Source organism: Lynx canadensis, chromosome C1 (genome assembly GCF_007474595.2).
Source record: "Lynx canadensis isolate LIC74 chromosome C1, mLynCan4.pri.v2, whole genome shotgun sequence".
NCBI lineage: Eukaryota > Metazoa > Chordata > Mammalia > Carnivora > Felidae > Lynx > Lynx canadensis.
Window position 1 is genome coordinate 5,094,040 of NC_044310.1, and position 18,713 is coordinate 5,112,752.

The window sequence follows — 18,713 nt, forward strand, 5'->3', positions numbered from 1 at the left end:
CCCAGTGTCCAGGCCTGGGGAGCCAGAGCTGTTCCCAGATGCCCTCCAAGGCCAGCCTGGGGGTCCGGGGAGTCAGGGCAACGGCACCAGGGGTCCTCGCCTCAGACCGGCCTGTCCACCCCTTCCAATTCAATACTGAGGCGATGTCTACATGTGTTTGTACTTGACATTGGGTTTCCTCTCCCAGGGCCCATTCACGCCTCCTCTTTGACAGAGAATCGGCGGGGCCTGAGCAAAGGCTCCGGTAACAGTGGGCACCAGTGCCACCTGGGCAGGGCAGTGCGGTCCTAGCCGGGGAACCGGGAGGTGGACACGTCCTGGTTCTGTGACGGCTTCACTATGGGACCTCAGGCCCGTCACCCTCCGCACCCCAGTCCCTTCTATAAAGTGGGAGAAAAAATCCAGAGTCTCTGCACCAAGATCCACAGTACCCAGCCCGCTCCGCCGGGCCCAGCTCAGCTCCCGGGCCTCTGCAGGCTGGGGCCACTGTTTCCTACCGGTTCCCGGGAGGTTCCGGAGACCACCTTAGCCAGAGGGCAGCCAAGGGCACATTCCCGGGGAAACAGATGCCATTCAAGGTGGCCAGCACAGTCAGAACCTCTGGCCTGGGTTCTCCCAAATGCCTCTTAGCACACGCAGACGGTCCTTCTCCTGGAAGCCACCCCACTGCCACTGTCCCCCTTCTCCTATTCCGTCTGCTCCCTTTTTCTCTCCTCATTGCCTCGACCTGCCCCGCAACACCCCCCATACAGGAGCCTGCCCGTGTCAGACAGGAACACCACGTCCCTAGGGGCAAAGGGATTAAGCTCCATGAACTCCAGGGGGTGCAAAGCAGACCCGAGTCAGCCTCTGATGCTTAACTGGAGGGAGCCATGGATGCCTGCTTGGAAGTCTGCAGTGCATCGAGAAAATTATGTACAACTACAACAAACTCCCCATAAATCTAATAACACTTGGCTCGCTGGTGTGTCTGGGGGCGGGGAGCAGAGCCGCGCGCAATTACCAAGCGTGCATGTGTGTGCGTGGCTGTGGTTACAGATGCACACGGCCTGGAAACACAGCCCTGGAAGTCAGGCTCCAGCCGAAGCCTTGCACGCGATGAGTCTTGGAACACACGTAGGGCACCGCGTTCGGGGGGAGCAGTGGTGCGTGGGGAGCCAAGAAGGCATCAGATTCGGCTCCAAAATCAGGCGTGCCACCCAACGCTGGAGCCAAACACATTAGCTTCATCACATTTTCACATAAATCACATTCCTTCAAAGACTTCACAGTTTGATTTCCTGATGTTTCCAAATTTCTCTGCCCTGCGGCAGAACTGTCAGTGGTTTAATCAAAATGTTGTGCTTCTCGGTGCTGAAGGGAAACTCTGATCCGCAGCCTTCGCCCCACCTGTTGCGAGACGGGGGGCTCATTGTTCCCAGACCCCGGGAACCTCACAAATGCTGGCCTCTAAGCCAGACTGATGCTGGGAACCCTACCTGGATTCTCGCAATTGTGCCGTTTGGTCTCATGGGGGCTTTTCCCATCCATCTGCCAGATGAGGGATGCCTCTTACAGAGTTAAAGAAAAAGGAAAAAAAAAGAAGAAGAAGAAGACAGGGGTGGGGGCGAAAATTAAGGTATCCGATAGGAATTCCCAGTATGTTTCCCATCTTTTGCAATCCCTCCTGTGGCAATTAGAATATGGGTGCCGCCATGACAAAGACCAAAAGAACGGTGGCGTAAACAAAAGAGAAGGCTATTTCACGTGCACATAGCAGTTCAAGGTAGGTATGGCAACGATGCAGCGTTGGGGATCAGCCACCTGGGCTCCCTACGGCCGGTTGCTCTGCCAACCAGGTGTTGCCCTCTTTTTCATGGTCCAAGATGGCTGCTCCAGCTCCTGCCATTGCAACTGCGTCCCGACCAGTGGGAAGCAGAGAAGACAAAGTCGAGGGCAAGCTTCTTCCTTTCAAGAACAGGGCCCAGGGGTTGCACACAATACTCCCACTCATATGTCATGGGTCAGAATTCGGTCATACGGTTACCCTTGGTTGCAAAGGAGTCTGGGAAGTGTAGTCTCTTGCTAAGCGCTACCATCCCAACATACTTTGGGGAACAGGGTTCTGCGTGTGAGTCATTCGGAGCTGAGTGGAGCTGAGCTCAGCCTGAGGTGTCCCTGCAGGGCCTCAACCGAGAATCGCTCATCTTAGGTCAAGGCCTGGGAGTGATTGCCTCGGGTCCCGTCTGAGGGTTGGCGTTTATAGAAGTCTAGTGAACATGACCTAAAGCCCAGCATGCCTCCTCCTGGAAATTCTGGGGTCTGTTCCAGTGCAGCTGGTCTGAGGGAGCACCAGCTTGGGACCGGCAATCTGCCACAGTGTGAGCAAAGGGCCGGGCAGGTGGAAGTCTGTCCTCCCGGATCAACTTGGAGTGGAGAAGAACGGGCACTCTGTGCCACAGTCCCGCCAACCCAGTGGGGAGCCTGCTCGGTGATCCTTGGCCGCCCAGAACCACAGTGGTTCTGAACCGCTGTGCCCTGGACCTTCCACTCTCGGCTCTACTTGAGCTGCAGGGAGTCAGATTGGGGCCCTTGGAGGGATCCTCTCCTCGGAGCATCGGTGGCTCTCTGCCTGGTCCCACTCCTTGGCAGCCTGGGAGGGGACAGGCCCGCCGGCCACTTCCCAGCTAGCAGTAGATGAGGTTATGCCATCCAGAGTGAGGGATGAGGGCATGAGTTTTAAGCCACACTCACAGCCCTACCCTAAGAGGGATCGTGCCCCAGCTGTCCCGTTCAGGCGAGCACCCTGGCCGGCCAGGTGGCCCTGCATCACCAAGCAAGGCTCGGGCCTTCCTGCAGACCTCCATGGCCTCAGGGATCATCAGGTGGCTCCACCAGCCACCTCTGGGTCTGGCTCTACTCGGACTGCCTTCCCAGGGTCCCAAGACCTCTGGGTGGGCAAGAGGAGGGCTAGCTGGGGAGCCTGCATAGCCCCAGGGCCTGCACCCACACGACGTGTGCGGCAAGTCCCCAGGACCCAGCGAAGGCAAGAGTGGCTGGAGACAAGGAACCCCATACCGCTGAGGAGTAGCTGATCCGGAAGAGAGGCTGGAGGACAGTGGGCTCATTAGCAGGCACCCACCTCTCCCAGGGACTCCTCACCCCCACCCCCACTTGAAGCCGACAGAACCCTCAATGTCCAGACCCCCCCCCACCACCCCTTTCCCCACCTGTCCGAGTGGCTCTGCTGTTTCAACACCCAAGCCTTGGTTGTAGAATCAGTGCATCTGTCGTTTTCTCATAATTTTCCAGACAAAGACCAAAGATCCAGTAAGAGGGGCGGTGTTTATTTGTTTTGCTTTTTTGCTTAGATTGTAATCCTGGTGATTATAGAATATCAAGAAGTAAAATCAACAAAGGCTTTCCTTTCCTGGCCCTGCACGGATCCCCTTTCCTGGTCGATTAGCGCCACCTGGTGGCCCATGGTAGCAGAGCGGCTCAGAGACGTGAGTCCTCTGCAGTAGCCAGACCCACCCACCCCCCTCCCCTCGCGCAGCAGGTGTCAGGCGCCTGGGGACGTGGGGGCACTGTGCCGCCCTGCCTCTGGACCCAGTGTCTGGGATGTGACGGGAGGCCATCTGGGGCCTGCTCCGGGACCCAGGAGCGCTGGGCTCTGGATGAGGCTGGAGCGAGCAGAAGGGGCCCCAGGGAGAAGCACATCGACTGCCTTTCCTCTCTGACTCAGTCTATCCTGATGAGACATCACCAGCTGGAGCAAGACCAAAGGACTGGAAGCTTCTCCCTGACAAGGGAAGCATCCCCCAAGTCTTGGCCAGAGTCTGTGGGTGTTGAGTCAGTTAGCAAAGTAAGTCACATAGGTGCTGCCCCCAGGTAGCTGCAGGCAGGGGCACCGAGATGGGAGGGGGGCAGGGGAACAGCCAGGGGAAGGGGGGTCTGTTGCAAGAAAGGGTTGGAGGATTTCTTTCTGGTGAGAAATGTTCACTTGGAAGCACTTTTGTCCCTGCTCTAAAGTTACGCTCTCAGGATAGGAGCGAGGGACCAGGAGTCCGGAATGAGCTTGGGCACGGCCAGGCTGACCGCCGCTGGGGCTCAGGGGAGCCAGAGCTCCCTGGCTCCCCACTCTCCCATGGCTCCCCACTCTCCCATGGCTCCCCACTCTCCCATGGCTCCCCACACGATGCTCCAAGGCCCGCAAAGCCTGCGCAGAGATGTTGGCTCGGTGCCGGGAGCAGCGGTCGACATCGAGACTACCTGGGCAGATTGATCAAAGGCAGGCTCCTGTCCTACCCCCCACCCCAGCCCCTCGGACTTTCTGACTCCACAGGTCTGGATAAGATTCTCATGCTTTTTGAGAGATCCTAAAGCAGGCTCCAGCGAGAGGCCCACCGAGGATCCTTGTCGTGGAGATCAGGGTCAGACCCTCTTTGAGCATTAGTTGGTTCTCCAGTCCTTGTGGGAGGGAAGCGGGCGCTGGAGACAGTGCCTGTCTTGAACTTGCACAAAGGATTGGGTGTATAAGTAGTCCTGTGGAGTCTTCCCATAGACTCTTGGTTGAGATATGCTACCCTAGAAGTTTCCCTGGGTTGAATTTCATGTTGGAGCCAGGTACATAATGGGGTCTTGCCAGACGTTCGTGGACTTGAACTCATGAGACACGTGGGGATGCCATGAATGGAAGCACATCTGTGTCCCCATGGCAGGCCCAGGGCCTAGGATGGCAGTTCTGTCCCTAAGAGCAGGGACGCTCATCGGTGGATGGAACTGTGAGATCTGGAAGGTTCTGCCCTGCTCCCTGCCTGTGTCCACAGGATTTGGAGTCACTGGGGGAGGTGAAGACAGTACAGAAAGGCCTGGAAAAGATTTTCCTGCCCATTTTGCTATCCCTTTGGTTAGCAGCCACTGGCACGGGGAGTGGGCAGAGCGGGTCCCCTTATGTCCCCAGCTCCTGCCAGCGCGCCTTCCTGGCACCTCCCACCCCGAGGCAGAGGAGAGCAGACAGGGGGCATCAAAGGCAAGCGGGTTTGGGTTTGCTTCCCTTCCTTGCTCTGCTCAGAGGATCCGGGCTTGTTTTGCAAATGTGCCTCTCTCCCTCAGGCTAAATTGTGTTTAGCTGATCTGGCCCCCAAGTAGGAAAACTGAAAGAGAAATACTTCTTTTGATTTCCTGTCTCTCCCTGGCTGCTTGGGCGCCTCACACCCCCTGCTGCTGCAGAATCCTGGCTCTGTCCTCACCAGCCCCTAATTCCGTGAGCGCGGATGGAGTGTATCCTGTGCCCGTGTTGAGGACACGGCAGCCCCACCCACATCCCGCGCCTGGCTGCCACCCTGCGCTGACAGAGCCTTGCTCAGGGCCGGGGGCTGGTTTTGTGAAACTTAGAATTCACTGCCAATATTAAAATCTCCAGATTTTCAGCTTCTCTTTGAATCTCGAAGGTTCTGGTCCACCCAGTCAGGAGCCAAGAGGCAGCTACCCTTTTAGCGGCACCTGCCGTCCTGCGAGCAGGTACCACCTCCGGACGTGAGGAGGAGGCATGTGATTCCAGGATTCCTACAAGCCCAGGGTCTCGAAAGCCTCGAGACGGAAGCTGTCTGGAATCCCACGTGGTGTCCGCCCCCGCCGCCAGTGGCCTGGAGGAGGCGCCGCGGGGGCGGTCACTCCTACCATCTCTGCCACTGAGCGGGGCCTTGGGAGATGGTCTGCTGTTACCCCTGAACGGGGGGAGAGAAGGTTCCAGAGCCCACTTGGCTCCCTGGATGTGGGACAACAGCTGGAGCTTCTCTCCTGGCCAGCTGGGCTTCGACATCGCAACACAACCAGGGCAGCGGGCACGTTCACCTCTTAGCGGGGCGCAGACTTCCCTGCCTCGGCAACAATGGCACTTAGCAAATCGGGAGTCTGAGAGCCTCCCGCCAGCTCCTCAATGCCACCTCCTGGACCCGCTTAGCAAGGAAACACTCGGCCCGGGCTGCTTTTTGGGACACGGGGGGCCCCCAGGAGATCAGAGGTCGCCCGGGAGGCTAAGGGCTCAGGAGCCCGTCCCTATGTGGCCTGGACAGCTCAGACCGGCTCCCGGTCCCTCCCACCCAGAAGAAGCGGTACGTTCTCAGGCCCCCTGCCCTTCTCCACGGCGTGTCTACGGTCGGAACAAGGTGCCCCCCGCCATAGAAGATGAAAGGGGAGGGGTCTTGAAGCCCCACGTCCCCAGACTTCCAGAACCAGGAATTACAAGCTCCCTGGGGACTCAGCACTTGCGTCCCTGCGTGTGCACGCCGTCCTGCCCCCGCGCAGCCCCTGCACTCCTCCCAGTGAGATCCTGGAAATGTCCTCAGGCCCAGTAGGAGAAGACAGTTGAGGGTGAAATGGGGCAAGGGAACAGCACGTGTGTGTCTGGATATGAGACGTCAAATCTAATGAAGATTTTATCCAGTTGAACCCGGGAATCGGAAGGAGGGCCTTTATTCCCGTCAATAAGAACACAGTCAAGACGAAACTCTCAGAGCCTGCTAGTTCCCATTGACCTTGTTGCCATGGAAACAGCCTTAGTGTCAACAACTCGCAGGAATCCAAACGGGCTCATTCACGCAAGAGGCACGTGGCCGTGGCCAGCTCCCTCCCGCCCCGGCCTCGATCACGTGGTTCCTAAGTATGGTGACCATACGTCCAGGGTTGCCTGGGAACAGGCCGGTTTATACCATTGTGCACCAGATGATCCCAGCACCCCGTCAAGCCTCCAAGGTGACGGGTCTGGACAGCAGGCTAAATGGCCACCCTATTTATGGGTCTTTACTGAGTGTTGAGTACCTGGGCAGGAGTAGGGGATGAGCCCAGGCTGATGGGGAAGGAGGAAGGAACAAGCCCCCCCAACACCACCACCAGGCCTCTGTTTGGTGAGGGGGGGGGCAGGTGTGGTTATCTTTGTCACCAACATTCCATTTGTCACCTGTATGCCATATACCAAGAAATCTCCTCCCGTGCAGAGAAGGCCAAATGTTGGCTCCAGCAGGCACTGTCTGTGGAGTTGCTGTAGTGACCCAAGCTCCAGCCAGAGTGCCCTGTCACCCCTGTAGAAGTTTCTGCCCCACAGAGCAAACAGGGACAGGCGGCTAGCTCTCACCAGCTCCCGGAGTCACTATGGGATTAAGGGGGGAAGGGGGGCGGGGCTTTCCACGTTCTCGTTTCTGACTCCGTCCAGCTCCTCTCCGAAGTGTTCCAGGCTTGATGTTTCAGAGCAGAAAGGAGGTCTCAGAGCCCTCCGCCCTGGCCCGCCTCAGAGCTTCTAATGACACCGTCGAATCAGAATCCTGGGTGTGGGTCTCGCGTATCTGTCTCTGAAGTCCCTTGGGGACAGCGACGGGCAGTCAGGTAAAGCATACCTCTTACACGTGAGGAGACTGAGGCCATGAGAAATCAAAGATCCTCCCAAGGCCACACGTATGTGAGGAAAGCAGCTGGAGCCCCTGTCCCCAGGCCAGCATGTCCCAGCCTGTCCCCACAGGCTCGTCTTTCTATACAGCTAGCTGGGACATTGAGCTCAATGGTTCGCTCTGCCCTTCCCGAAGTTTCACGGCTGCTTAGGGTAGCCATGTCAGGAATGGACGTTTGTGGTTTCTGCGGGTACCCCCGGGACCCCCGGTCAGTGAGTCCCCTCCCACCCCACCCCCAGTGACTGGAAATCCAGGTGAGGAACCTCTGTCTCAGACCCAATCACTGTCCTCACAAATACCTCATTCTCCGGGAGGAGTGTTTCTTTGAATTCCTGTCTTTTGTAGAAACGTCCCCTAAGCGCACCCCAGTGTGCCAAGAGAACCCAGGCCAAGCAAGCTTCTGGGGACCCTGGCAGCCCAGGTGTAGATGCAGGGATGGGCTCCTCACACAGGACCCCCTCCCTCTCTTGCTGACATCCATTCCAAGAGCAGGTCCATGGCAAGTCCCACCTCCCACTTCCTGCCCCGGGTTGATGGCCCTGCCCGGGTGCCCACCTGGCCCCCTCCACGGTCAGGGTGGGCAGCGGGCTGGGGGACCACACCTGGCCCAGCCACAGGTCCCAGGGTCTCCTGCATGGTCACCACCTGGGGAATTGGACACCCTGTCCCTCAGAAATGAGTCCAGCTGTGATTGGAAGGGAAGTTCAGTTTCCTAAGGAGTAGCTCTCTCTCCTCCAGCCACTAATTAACCTTCCTGCCGTTCTTTGGTCCCCAGAGGGTTGCGGGCTCGGGAGGCCCTGGGAGGCAGGTGGCTTAATGGGAAGAGCTAGACACTGCAGCCGCTCCCCACCCCCACTTATCTGCTGTGTGACCTTGGACAAGTCATGTGACTTTCCTGTCTTGGTCTTCATGTTAATGAAATGGGACGAGAATTCTGCCTCAAAGGATTGTTGAGGGATTAGAGACATAACCTCTAGACCAGTGGGTCTCAAACTTGAGCCACCGTCGAATCCCTGGGGGGCTCGTTAAGACCCAGACCTAAGTCCCATCAGCAGAATTTCTTATTCGATAGGTCTGGGTAGGGCCTGGGGATGAGCATTTCTAACAGGATCCCAGGTGGTCAGACTGCTTCTGGGACCACAGCCTGAGACCCGCTGCCCAATGCCCTGTCCACATTAATGCCCCGGAGGGGACGGATAATATTGTTACTCGTGTCCTTTTGCAACGTAGTCAACATAAAGAGCCTAGCGCAGTGCCAGGTTCTGGAAAGTCCCTGATCTCAGGGCCTCTTGAACGTGCACACACATATACACACACTAAGTGTGCAGTGTGCACAAGGCAGGATTGGGTCTCTCCTGGGGCTTCTAAGGCTCCCGCCAGTAAGCTCTTGGGGCTTCCACAACAGAACACCACAGACTGGGGAATTTGGGCCATGGAAATTAATTTCCTCACAGTTTGGAAGCTAAAGTCCAAGATCAAGGTGTCAGTGGGGTTGATTTGTGGTGAGGCCTCTCTTCCTGGCTTGCAGACGGCTGTCCCTCACCGTGCCCTCACATGGCCTCCGCGGTGTGCACACACATTCCTGGCGTCTCTCTTCTTCTTACAAGGACATGAGTCCCATCAGGTCAGGTCCCCACCCTTATGACCTCATTTCACCTCAGTGACCTCCTGAAAGGCCCTATCTCCAAACACAGTCGGATTGTGGTTAGGGCTTCAACTTAAGAATTTGGGGGCACGCGATTCTGTCCTTACAGGGCGTGACAGGCCTAGCCTGCCTCGCCAAAGCTCCGCCCCACCCCCCACCCCCAAGGCCGGACCGGAGCAACCGTAACCCACGAGGCCATGGCTAGCCGCCAGCACCACGTGGCCGTGAGCCCCCTCCCCGTCCCCAGCCCCCTCTCCTAGATCCCAATGACTCTCTTCCCAGTGGTTGGCCGCCTCTTGGGTAAATTGTTCATCAGAAGATACTCTCCAAAGCATGGCCACATGCTGCTGTCATTGATTTCATTTTGATTATTCATATTAGTGGGATTGTAGCTGCCTAGCCATGGGTGGTAATTAGGGTAAGTGTTAAATACAGGCCAGGTCGGCACCAGAGTGGGCTGGGGGTTCCTGTGACAGCCACCCCGGCCCCTGTTCTGCAGGCCAGTCTTCGTGCAGGATATGCTGCGGGCAGCCCGGCCAGAGCCATGGCTGGTCCCAGGGCAGCAGCGGGACCCCTGCGGGGGGAGGGGGGTGGCACAGGAGTACCCCGAATACCCCAGTTTCCAGTGGAAAGTGGGGCCCTCCTGGCCACTCCAGGCTTGGCCCAGCCATACCTGCCTTCTCCCCCAGTGGTACCCTCCCCTGCCCAGCCTTCCAGGGGCCACCCCCCAGGGTTGTGCATGGGAGACCCCCCTCCCTGGGATTCCGTACAAGCTGCACTCCTCCCACTTGAGGTGGCCGCAGATGGATGGGGGGCTGATGGCTGGGGAACTGGGAGCCCGGTGCCCTCCACCAAGACTTAGCAAACAGAGGGGACAAACGTGACCCAGAGCCACCAGGAGGTTATTTTGCTGGGAATTCCCTTTTCTCCCCTGCCCGCCTCCCTCCCCACCCCCCCAGGTCATGACCTTACATTTAATCAAGTGTATTTTTAATGCAGTTTCCATTTTGCTGCTTTTGCAAAGAGGGAAGGGCTGGAGACAGAAGGCCAGCGCACGTGTTCATTAACCTTCCCTCCATAAAACGCTCTTTTCCCATAGAAATCTCCTTTCCCACTGATTCATTACGTGTCGGGAAGCAGAGCATATGACATGTTAAAAGCCGCCTTGATAGTATTTGATATTCAGTACTAACAACTCACCAGCTCCGAGGAGGGGGCTTCTCTCCCAGCCCCCACTGGAGGGGGAGGGACGCAATCTGCATATTGAATGTGCCAAGACAGTAGGCAATTTGCATTAAGCATCCAGAAATTCTCCGCTTGCAATCTGTCACCCTTCACTGGGTTTTCATTTTATAACCTTAACAACAGAAGGAGGAGAGCAAGAGGTAGAAAGAACGCTGTAAGTGCGCCCGCATGGCAGGGCTGGAGAGGAAGCCTGGGACAAGCCGGCCGCTGTCAGCGCAGAGCGGGGCTCACTCACTCGAGGGACAAAACAGCCCACCCCACCCCACCCCCCCCAGACCCACAACTGGGCTGCCTGTAGGATGCCCTACAGTTCCTCTCTCCAGAGAGCCAAGCTCAGACCCAGGTGGGGTTTTTCCTGAGAACACCTTGGTCTGCCTTTGCAGTGAGCATCTGCTCTGAGTCCTTCCCAGAGGTAGGAGAGGCCATGCTGTTTCTGGAAGGTCTTCTGCTCTCTCCCAGACTTGCAGGTAAAAATTCAGGCTGAGGACAGAGCTGTGTGTTCACCACCCTGACTGCCCGTGAGGAACTCCTGGGAGCTTTAAAAAAACAAAACAAAACAAAAACCTGGCAGGGCACCTGGGTGGCTCAATTAGTTAAGGGTCCAACTTCGGCTCAGGTCATGACCTCAAGGTCCGTGGGTTCGAGTTCTGCGTCGGGCTCTATGCTGACAGCTCGGAGCCTGGAGCTTGCTTCGGATGCTGTGTCTCCCTTCCTCTGCCCCTCCCCTGCTTGCACTCTGTCTCTCTCTCTCTCTCAAAAATAAATTTTAAAATGTTAAAAAAAACTTTTTAATTAAAAAAAAAAAAAGCCTGGCACACACCCCAAGGATATCATAATCTCTGGGCTGGGGCAGGGGTCGGGACATGCTCTGCCCACCCCCCACCCCAGCCTCTGCTTTCCTCTCTATAAAATGAGGAGTCTAGAAAAGATCCTCAGCCAAGAGGTCCCGGGCACGAGGCCAGGCCAGTGGACCCTGGCCTTCACTCCTGCCTTGACCAGGCTCCTTCTGCTGTTATCTGTCTTCCATATTGGATTTCCAGGCAGAGGTTTATTTGAGAAAAGGGTCCCACAGCTGTAATGAGGTCTGCAAAGCCCTGGCCTGGGCCTTCCCTTTCGGCTGCCGGGGGACAAGCTGGGGCCTGAGCCAGCAGGATCACAGACCTCCTGGGGCTGCCGAAGAGCTCCCCAAGGGATCCCAAGGCAGCGAAAAGTAGGCCGGAAACCCCAGCACTGCCCCCGGCTGCACATGCCCATCACGCAGCACTCTGAACAGGCACCCAGGACCGCAACTCCAGGCAGCTCAGCTGGCTCAGGGACAGAAGCCACTCAGCAAGCCCCCATCCCCTCGTGATGACCCACCAGAATCCAGGGCCCTCTGGGAGCAGGGCCACGGGCCTCATCAGAACCAGACAAATACCTGGGGCAGGTGCACGGACAAGGAAAGCAGCACCTGGCGGGATTCCCAGCACATCAGAACCCACACACGAGGGGTTTTCTCTGAAAAACGACTGGAGCCCCACATACAGGTGCCGACAAGGAACGGCAGCCATGGAGCTCTCTGCAGGGTGTTCCAAGGCAGAGCCACCGGCGGCTGTCACAGCAAGCAGCTTCCTCCCCCAAGCCCAGTTCCCACGGGCATCAGCCAGGCCGTGGAACGAGGCCGGCATTATCATCGTCATTAACGGTCAGCACAACAGTACCGGGCAGGAGGATCCTGGCCGCCCCATGAGGCACACGCTAGCCTATTCCCATTTTACAGGTGAGGAAACTGAGGATCAGAGAGGTTTAGAGACTTGCCCCAATTCACACAGCAAGACTGCAACCTGACTCAAATCCAGATCTGAATCTGACACAGCTCCTACTCTCTGTGTAGACCCTCTGCCTCCTGGAGCCTCACAGAGCCAGGGCAGACACTGGGCATTGTGACCGTTCTTCCCCTGGACTCCGTGTGAGAGGAGCTCCGCCAGGGGAGAAAGGAAGTTGTCTTTGCGTTGGCAAAGCCACTGGCCTCTGCCTAGCATGACCCTGCCCTGCTCCTCTTCCCGGACCACCCGCTCCCACTCGCCCCATTTCACAGCGAGCCGGGTCCCTCTGAGAGCCCTGGGCACTGGCTCCAACCCCAGGGCTATGGATTCCCTGCCTCTGGAACCTGGCCCACCAGCAGCCACCAGAGAGAGCCGGGCTGTGCCCTGTACCCGACACACCACCTCACGGCCGGGTCTGCTCCTGCTGAGACCACGGAGCAGTGGGTGTGAAATCCATCAGTCCGCAGGCCCAGCTCGCAAGTCAGTTTATTTTAGACTGTCGGCCCCTATCCTGCCAGGCAGGCGTGCTCAGGGTGGGCTCTACCCTCAGTCATCCTGTGGACCCACCCCGATGGCAGGCACAACAGAGTTCCAGGGCTGGCCATCCAGGTGGCTGGTCGTCGGTGGGCATCCGCTGTCCGGGTCATGGGGGCCCTTCAGTCCTGCCCCCGGTGCCCCCCACAGCCTGGCCTGCAGCCCCTGAGGCCGAGAAGTCCTGTGAGAAGAATCAGAAGCACCCCTCCGGGGGGGGGGGGGGGGGTGGGGTATCCAGCCCAGCACGTAGCCTCCATATCCTCCGCAAATCTCCACTACCTGCAGCTGGGGGTGGGGGAGGGCCCTCAGAGGCCCAGCCCTCCCTCCCTTGAAGAAACGCTTTGGTGCACTTGGACTTCGGGAAAACAGAAGCAAATCTCTAGGTCGTCCGCTCCCCAGGGTGCGCCGTAGGGAAGGGAGGAGGGGAGGCAGAGGAAGAGCACAGAGCTCCCAGTGGGAGTAGGGGTCTCATGGGACAGCCTGGCCCTCCCTCCTCCGTCCTCCCTCCTCCCCCCCCCCCCCCATGTGTATCACTTCACCCCTAGAGCCAGCCTCCCAGCAGAGAGGGGGCTATGCTCTGGGAGGGCCCAGGTCCCACCCCTCCCAGGCCCTGCCCCTGCACCCCGTGACCTCTGACCGCCCCCCTGCCCCTCTCTGTCCACAGTCCACGGCATCAAGTGGACCTGCAGCAACGGAAACAGCAGCTCAGGCTTCTCCGTGGAGCAGCTGGTGCAGCAGATTCTCGACAGTCACCAGACCAAGCCGCAGCCTCGGACCCACAACTGCCTCTGCACCGGCAGCTTGGGTGAGCGGGGCTCCCAGGGGCGGGGGGGGCGCGGCGGGGGCAGCTGGGCAGGGGGGGGGGGGCTCTGCAGGCAGAGGGTGAGGCTCTCCTCCTCAGGGGTGGCCTGGATGCCCAGTGGGTGGGGCGGGGTCAGCCCGGAGCCAGGGGACAGCGCAGGACGGCACCCAGGACTGACTCACCCTCGTCCTGCCCGCTTGGGGCAGGAGAGAGCAGTTTCCAGAGAGGCAGGTCCCTCTAGGAATGGGGGCAGCAGAGTTGGGGAGTGCAAGGCTTTGGGGCTCCAGGCCTCATGGACACACAGCAGGTACCCTCCGGGCCCCACCATCTTGGGTATCGTCGTCAGGAAGCCCAGGGGCCCGGGCACAGGGCTGAGACGGGCTCTTCCGGCAGGTCAGCCCTGAGTCAGTGGGACCACTCGAGCTGAACCTCTTTCCTTAACCTCTGTCCCCTCCGAGGATATAAAGCGTCCCGCACTCCCTGTCCTAATGTGCCTGTTTTTCTGATAATGATATTTGCTCTTAGGAATGTGCATTCTCCATTTCCTTCTCTGCCTTAATTAGATATTTCCATTAGAGGGTCATGTCACTTCCCTGAGAAGTCTTTGCGCACTTAGGAATAATGGTGGTGAGGCTGTAATAGGCGCAGGGGAGAAGTCACCCTTTCATCAAAAGCGAGGTGACCCTTATCAGCTGGAATGAAAATAATGGCAGAGGGGAGAGAAGAGAGAAGAGCCGACCTGGCCACTGCGTGCAGAGCCCTGGGGAGACTGGCCAGAGTCCAGAGACCCTCGGCCTAGAGCTTCTCCCTCTCTGCCACTGAGCTGGGGTGGGGGGGGAGGGGTTAAGGCATTGCCTTTGCTTGGGTCTTAGAGGGATTTTGACCCACGAAGAGCTGAGGACACAACCCAGGCTGGCCAAATGGGGCAGGGGGGCAGATACCTTTCTGCCTCTGGAGCAAAGTCCAGAACCCTCTTTGGTCCTGGGGCCCGAGAGCGAATGCAGAGAGAGTGCATTTGCTCTCTGCAAAGAAACACTGCGCAGCCTGAACAGGCATGCCCGGTTTGGGGCAGGGGAGAGGGACGCGGCCTCCGTTCTGGGCTGAACCGCCCACCCTGGCCGGCAAGAGCTGTTTCGGTAAATGGTGTCTGTCTCTGAAGGCGGCAAGGGTTTTCCTGGAGGATGACAGACTCTCCCCCTTGTCCTTCCCAACCGCCTATGTCCTGAGGCGCTATCACTAGCATTGGAAAAGCGCATCAAGGAAAAAGCCCCGCCCCCCCCGCCCCGCCCCCCCCATCTGGAGGGCGGTTCCATAGGGCGCGTGCGAGACCCCGCGACCCTGCGCGTGGGTGACGCGCCAGCCCCAGGGGTCAGTGGCCTGCCTGGGCCCCCGGCCGCTCAGGGGCACGATCGACGGGGGCCCCGGCTCTGACTCTCTGTTTGCACGTGCGTGCGTGGACGTGTGTGTGCGTGTGCGCGCGCATGCGTGTGTCGTGTGCCTCTCGTTCCGCAGGAGCGGGCAGCAGCGCTCACCACAAGTGCAACAGTGCCAAACACCGGATCATCTCGCCGAAGGTAGAGCCGCGGACAGGGGGGTACGGGAGCCACTCGGAGGTGCAGCACAATGACGTGTCCGAGGGCAAGCACGAGCACAGCCACAGCAAGGGCCCGAGCCGCGAGAAGAGGAACGGCAAGGTGGCCAAGCCCGTGCTGCTGCACCAAAACAGCACGGAGGTCTCGTCCACCAACCAGGTGGAGGTCCCCGACACCACCCAGAGCTCCCCCGTGTCCATCAGCAGTGGGCTCAACAGCGACCCGGACATGGTGGACAGCCCTGCGGTCACGGGCGTGTCCAGCATGGCCGTGGCCTCCGTGATGGGGAGCTTGTCCCAGAGCGCCACGGTGTTCATGTCCGAGGTCACCAACGAGGCCGTGTACACCATGTCCCCCACCACCGGCCCCAACCACCACCTCCTCTCGCCCGACGCCTCTCAGGGCCTCGTCCTGGCCGTGAGCTCCGACGGCCACAAGTTCGCCTTCCCCACCACGGGCGGCTCGGAAAGCCTGTCGATGCTGCCCACCAACGTGTCCGAAGAGCTGGTCCTCTCCACCACCCTCGACGGTGGCCGGAAGATCCCAGAAACCACCATGAACTTCGACCCTGACTGCTTCCTCAATAACCCAAAGCAGGGCCAGACGTACGGGGGCGGAGGCCTGAAAGCGGAGATGGTCAGCACCAACGTGCGGCACTCGCCACCAGTGGAGAGGGGCTTCAGCTTCACCACCGTCCTCGCCAAGGAGATTAAGACCGAGGACACGTCCTTCGAGCAGCAGATGGCCAAAGAAGCGTACTCCTCCTCGGCGGCAGCCGCGGCCTCCAGCTCCCTCACCCTGAGCGCCGGCTCCAGCCTCCTGCCGTCGGGCGGCGGCCTGAGTCCCAGCACCACCCTGGAGCAGATGGATTTCAGTGCAATAGACTCCAACAAGGACTACGCGTCCGGCTTCAGCCAGACGGGCCGCAGCCCCCACGTCCACCAGACCCCTTCCCCGAGCTTCTTCCTGCAGGACGCCAGCAAGCCCCTCCCCATCGAGCAGAACGCCCACAGCAGCCTGAGCGAGTCCGGGGGCACTTTTGTGATGCCCACGGTGAAAACGGAGGCCTCGTCACAAACCAGCTCCTGCAGCGGCCACGTGGAGACACGGATAGAGTCTGCTTCCTCCCTCCACCTCATGCAGTTCCAGGCCAACTTCCAGGCCATGGCTGCGGAAGGGGAGGTCACCATGGAGACCTCGCAGGTGGCCGAAGGGGGCGAGGGCCTCATCAAGTCTGGGGAGCTGCAGGCCTGTAGCTCCGAACACTACCTGCAGCCCGAGACCACCGGGGTGATCCGCAGCGCCGGCGGGGTCCCCATGCTCCCGGGCGGCGTGGTGCAGGGACTCTACCCGGTGGCGCAGCCGGGCCTCGCCAACGCCTCCAGCATGGAGCTCAGCCTGGACCACTTTGACATCTCCTTCAGCGGCCAGTTCTCCGACCTGATCAACGACTTCATCTCCGTGGAGGGGGGCGGCGGCACCATCTATGGGCACCAGCTGGTGTCGGGGGACGGCGCGGCGCTCTCCCAGTCGGAAGACGGGGCCCGCGCCCCCTTCGCCCAGGCGGAGATGTGCATGCCCTGCTGTAGCCCCCAGCAGGGGAGCCTGCAGCTGACCAGTGCCGAGGGCGGGGCTGGCACCATGGCCTACATGCACGTGGCTGAGGTGGTCTCCACCACCCCAGCGCAGGGCACCCTGGGGATGCTGCAGCACAGCGGACGGGTGTTCATGGTGACCGACTACTCCCCGGAGTGGTCTTACCCAGAGGTAAGCTGGGGCCGCCCGTGGCCTCCCCCACCCGCCCACCGGCGCCCTCGCTCGGCTCAGGGAGGCTCATTTGCATGCGGCTGCCCTTTGGAGGAAGCTGTGGACCATACAAAGCTGTCCCCTTCCTCTGTCCCCGTGGCCTTTGTCCAGCACCGGCTCTCAGACTCCACTTGAAGGCCAAGGGTCTCCTGGGGGCCAGGTGGCCCTCCCGCTCCCGCCAGAATGAGAGTCTGCTGTGAACCTGGCTTGCGGATTAGGATTCCACGGACAGCTTTGCTTTGCTTTATGCCTGTTTTGAAAAAACGTCCTAAATTCAGAAAGCACCACCATAGATCATCCATGTCCATTACTCCCGATTTGCTTCGCTAAACAAAACAAAACATAAACAAATCCCCATCAAATTGAGGAGAAGGGTATAGTCCCGTAAAGCCAGCCGTGAAACGTTCTCGGGTAAATCGGGCCTCTACGACATCAAAGGCATGTTACATGACCCGGGACCTCCCACCACCTGTGGCCTCCCCCTCCCAGCCCCGGCCTACTGCCCCCCCCCCCCACCTCAGTTCCTTCAGGCTGACCTCTGACATTGAGCATCACTGCTCCAAAGCCCAGGACCGCCGGAAACCCGCCCCCCCCCCCCCAGAAAACCCAGGTCTGCCACAGTGGCACAGTGTTTAAGGAAGAAACCTTGGCTTTCTCTCTGAGATAGAATGGCATAGGAAGGGGACAGAGAGTGGCCTGAGCTTTCCCGAATGCCCTGTTGCACACTGGGGCACACTCCCTGACTCCTCCCAGCCCGCCTGACAGGTGCTTGGGGAGCAGCCCAGTCACCACGGGGCCCAGGTCGGCACTTTCTCCCAGGAAGGTGGCTGCCCACAGCTCCTTGGTCCCACTGCCACATCCCCTGGGCACCAGGGTCAGGGGCTGCTGTCCACTACACCGAGAGAAGGGCGCTCCTGAAAGACTGTGACTCTCATGGGGCGTCAAGGCAGGAATGCAGATGCCACAGAAGGTTCTCCAGGTTTGAGCGGTGCAGGGACGCTGGCCAGAACCTGTGCACGTTACAGACCCACGTGCTTGAGGGGCTCCCCGGGGTGATGCCTGAGTCAGGACCAGACTAAGGGGTTCCTGGGTCCGGGTCCAGATGGCATGTGCCCCACGCTTGCTAGCCAGTGGCCTTGGGCAAGGTGGCTGCCTTTCTTGTCTCTAAACCGGGCCATGGCGGCTCTTACCTCACTGGGTTGTTGTTAAGGACCGAGTAAAAGACTCAGGCAGCACCTGCCTCTTCCGTCCACCTCCATTTGCCCCTCCCCCAAGAAGGAGAATCCGGAAGATTCTGACCAGGCCTCCTCTTGGTTTGGCTCAGTTTGACCCTGTCAGCGATGCTGAGCTCAGTGGCACCACGTGTCACCCCCACCCCGGGTGACAGATCAGCTCTGCCCAGCAGCCTGCCCCCCACAGGGCTTAAGAAAGCGACTCGGGGGACAGGGAGGGGATGTCACAAGGGGTCAGCTGGGCGACCTGGCTGCCTGGGCCTCAGTTTCCTCTTCTGCAAACGGCCGAGAGGGGTAGCCTGGAGGCCCTGCAGGTCAGTCTTAGGCCTGGGAGGTTTGGCCCTCAGGACCCTGAAAGGCTGCCTGGAGCCCGAGTCCTACAGGGACCTGTCGGGAGGGGAGAGGAACCCTCTTTGCCCAGCCTCGACCTGTGCACGCCGGCCCCCAGCATGTGTGCAGGCCCGCAGTCCGGCCTCCATGGACCTGGGGGCACTAGTGAGGGGCTATTAGCAGACCTGGTCCCCTGTTCTGCACCCCAGTACCAGCAGGTGCCCACATTGTACCTCAGGGAAAATCAGTTCAGCAGCCTGCCACGCGAGGGCAGCACGGGAGCGGGAAAGAATGTGGG

At 59.5% G+C, this 18,713-nt stretch overlaps 1 protein-coding gene across 7 annotated transcripts in view; it reads left to right on the forward strand.

Moving 5' to 3' along the window:
• LOC115522343 (calmodulin-binding transcription activator 1) overlaps window positions 1-18,713 on the forward strand; it is a 563,939-nt gene that overhangs the window by 458,264 nt on the left and 86,962 nt on the right. For all 7 annotated transcript variants that reach the window (XM_030328136.1, XM_030328139.1, XM_030328138.1 and 4 more), the window contains exons 5-6: window positions 13,318-13,458; window positions 14,968-16,814. In XM_030328136.1, coding sequence (XP_030183996.1) covers window positions 13,318-13,458; window positions 14,968-16,814 — 1,988 coding nt within the window. The remainder of the gene's footprint in view (window positions 1-13,317; window positions 13,459-14,967; window positions 16,815-18,713) is intronic.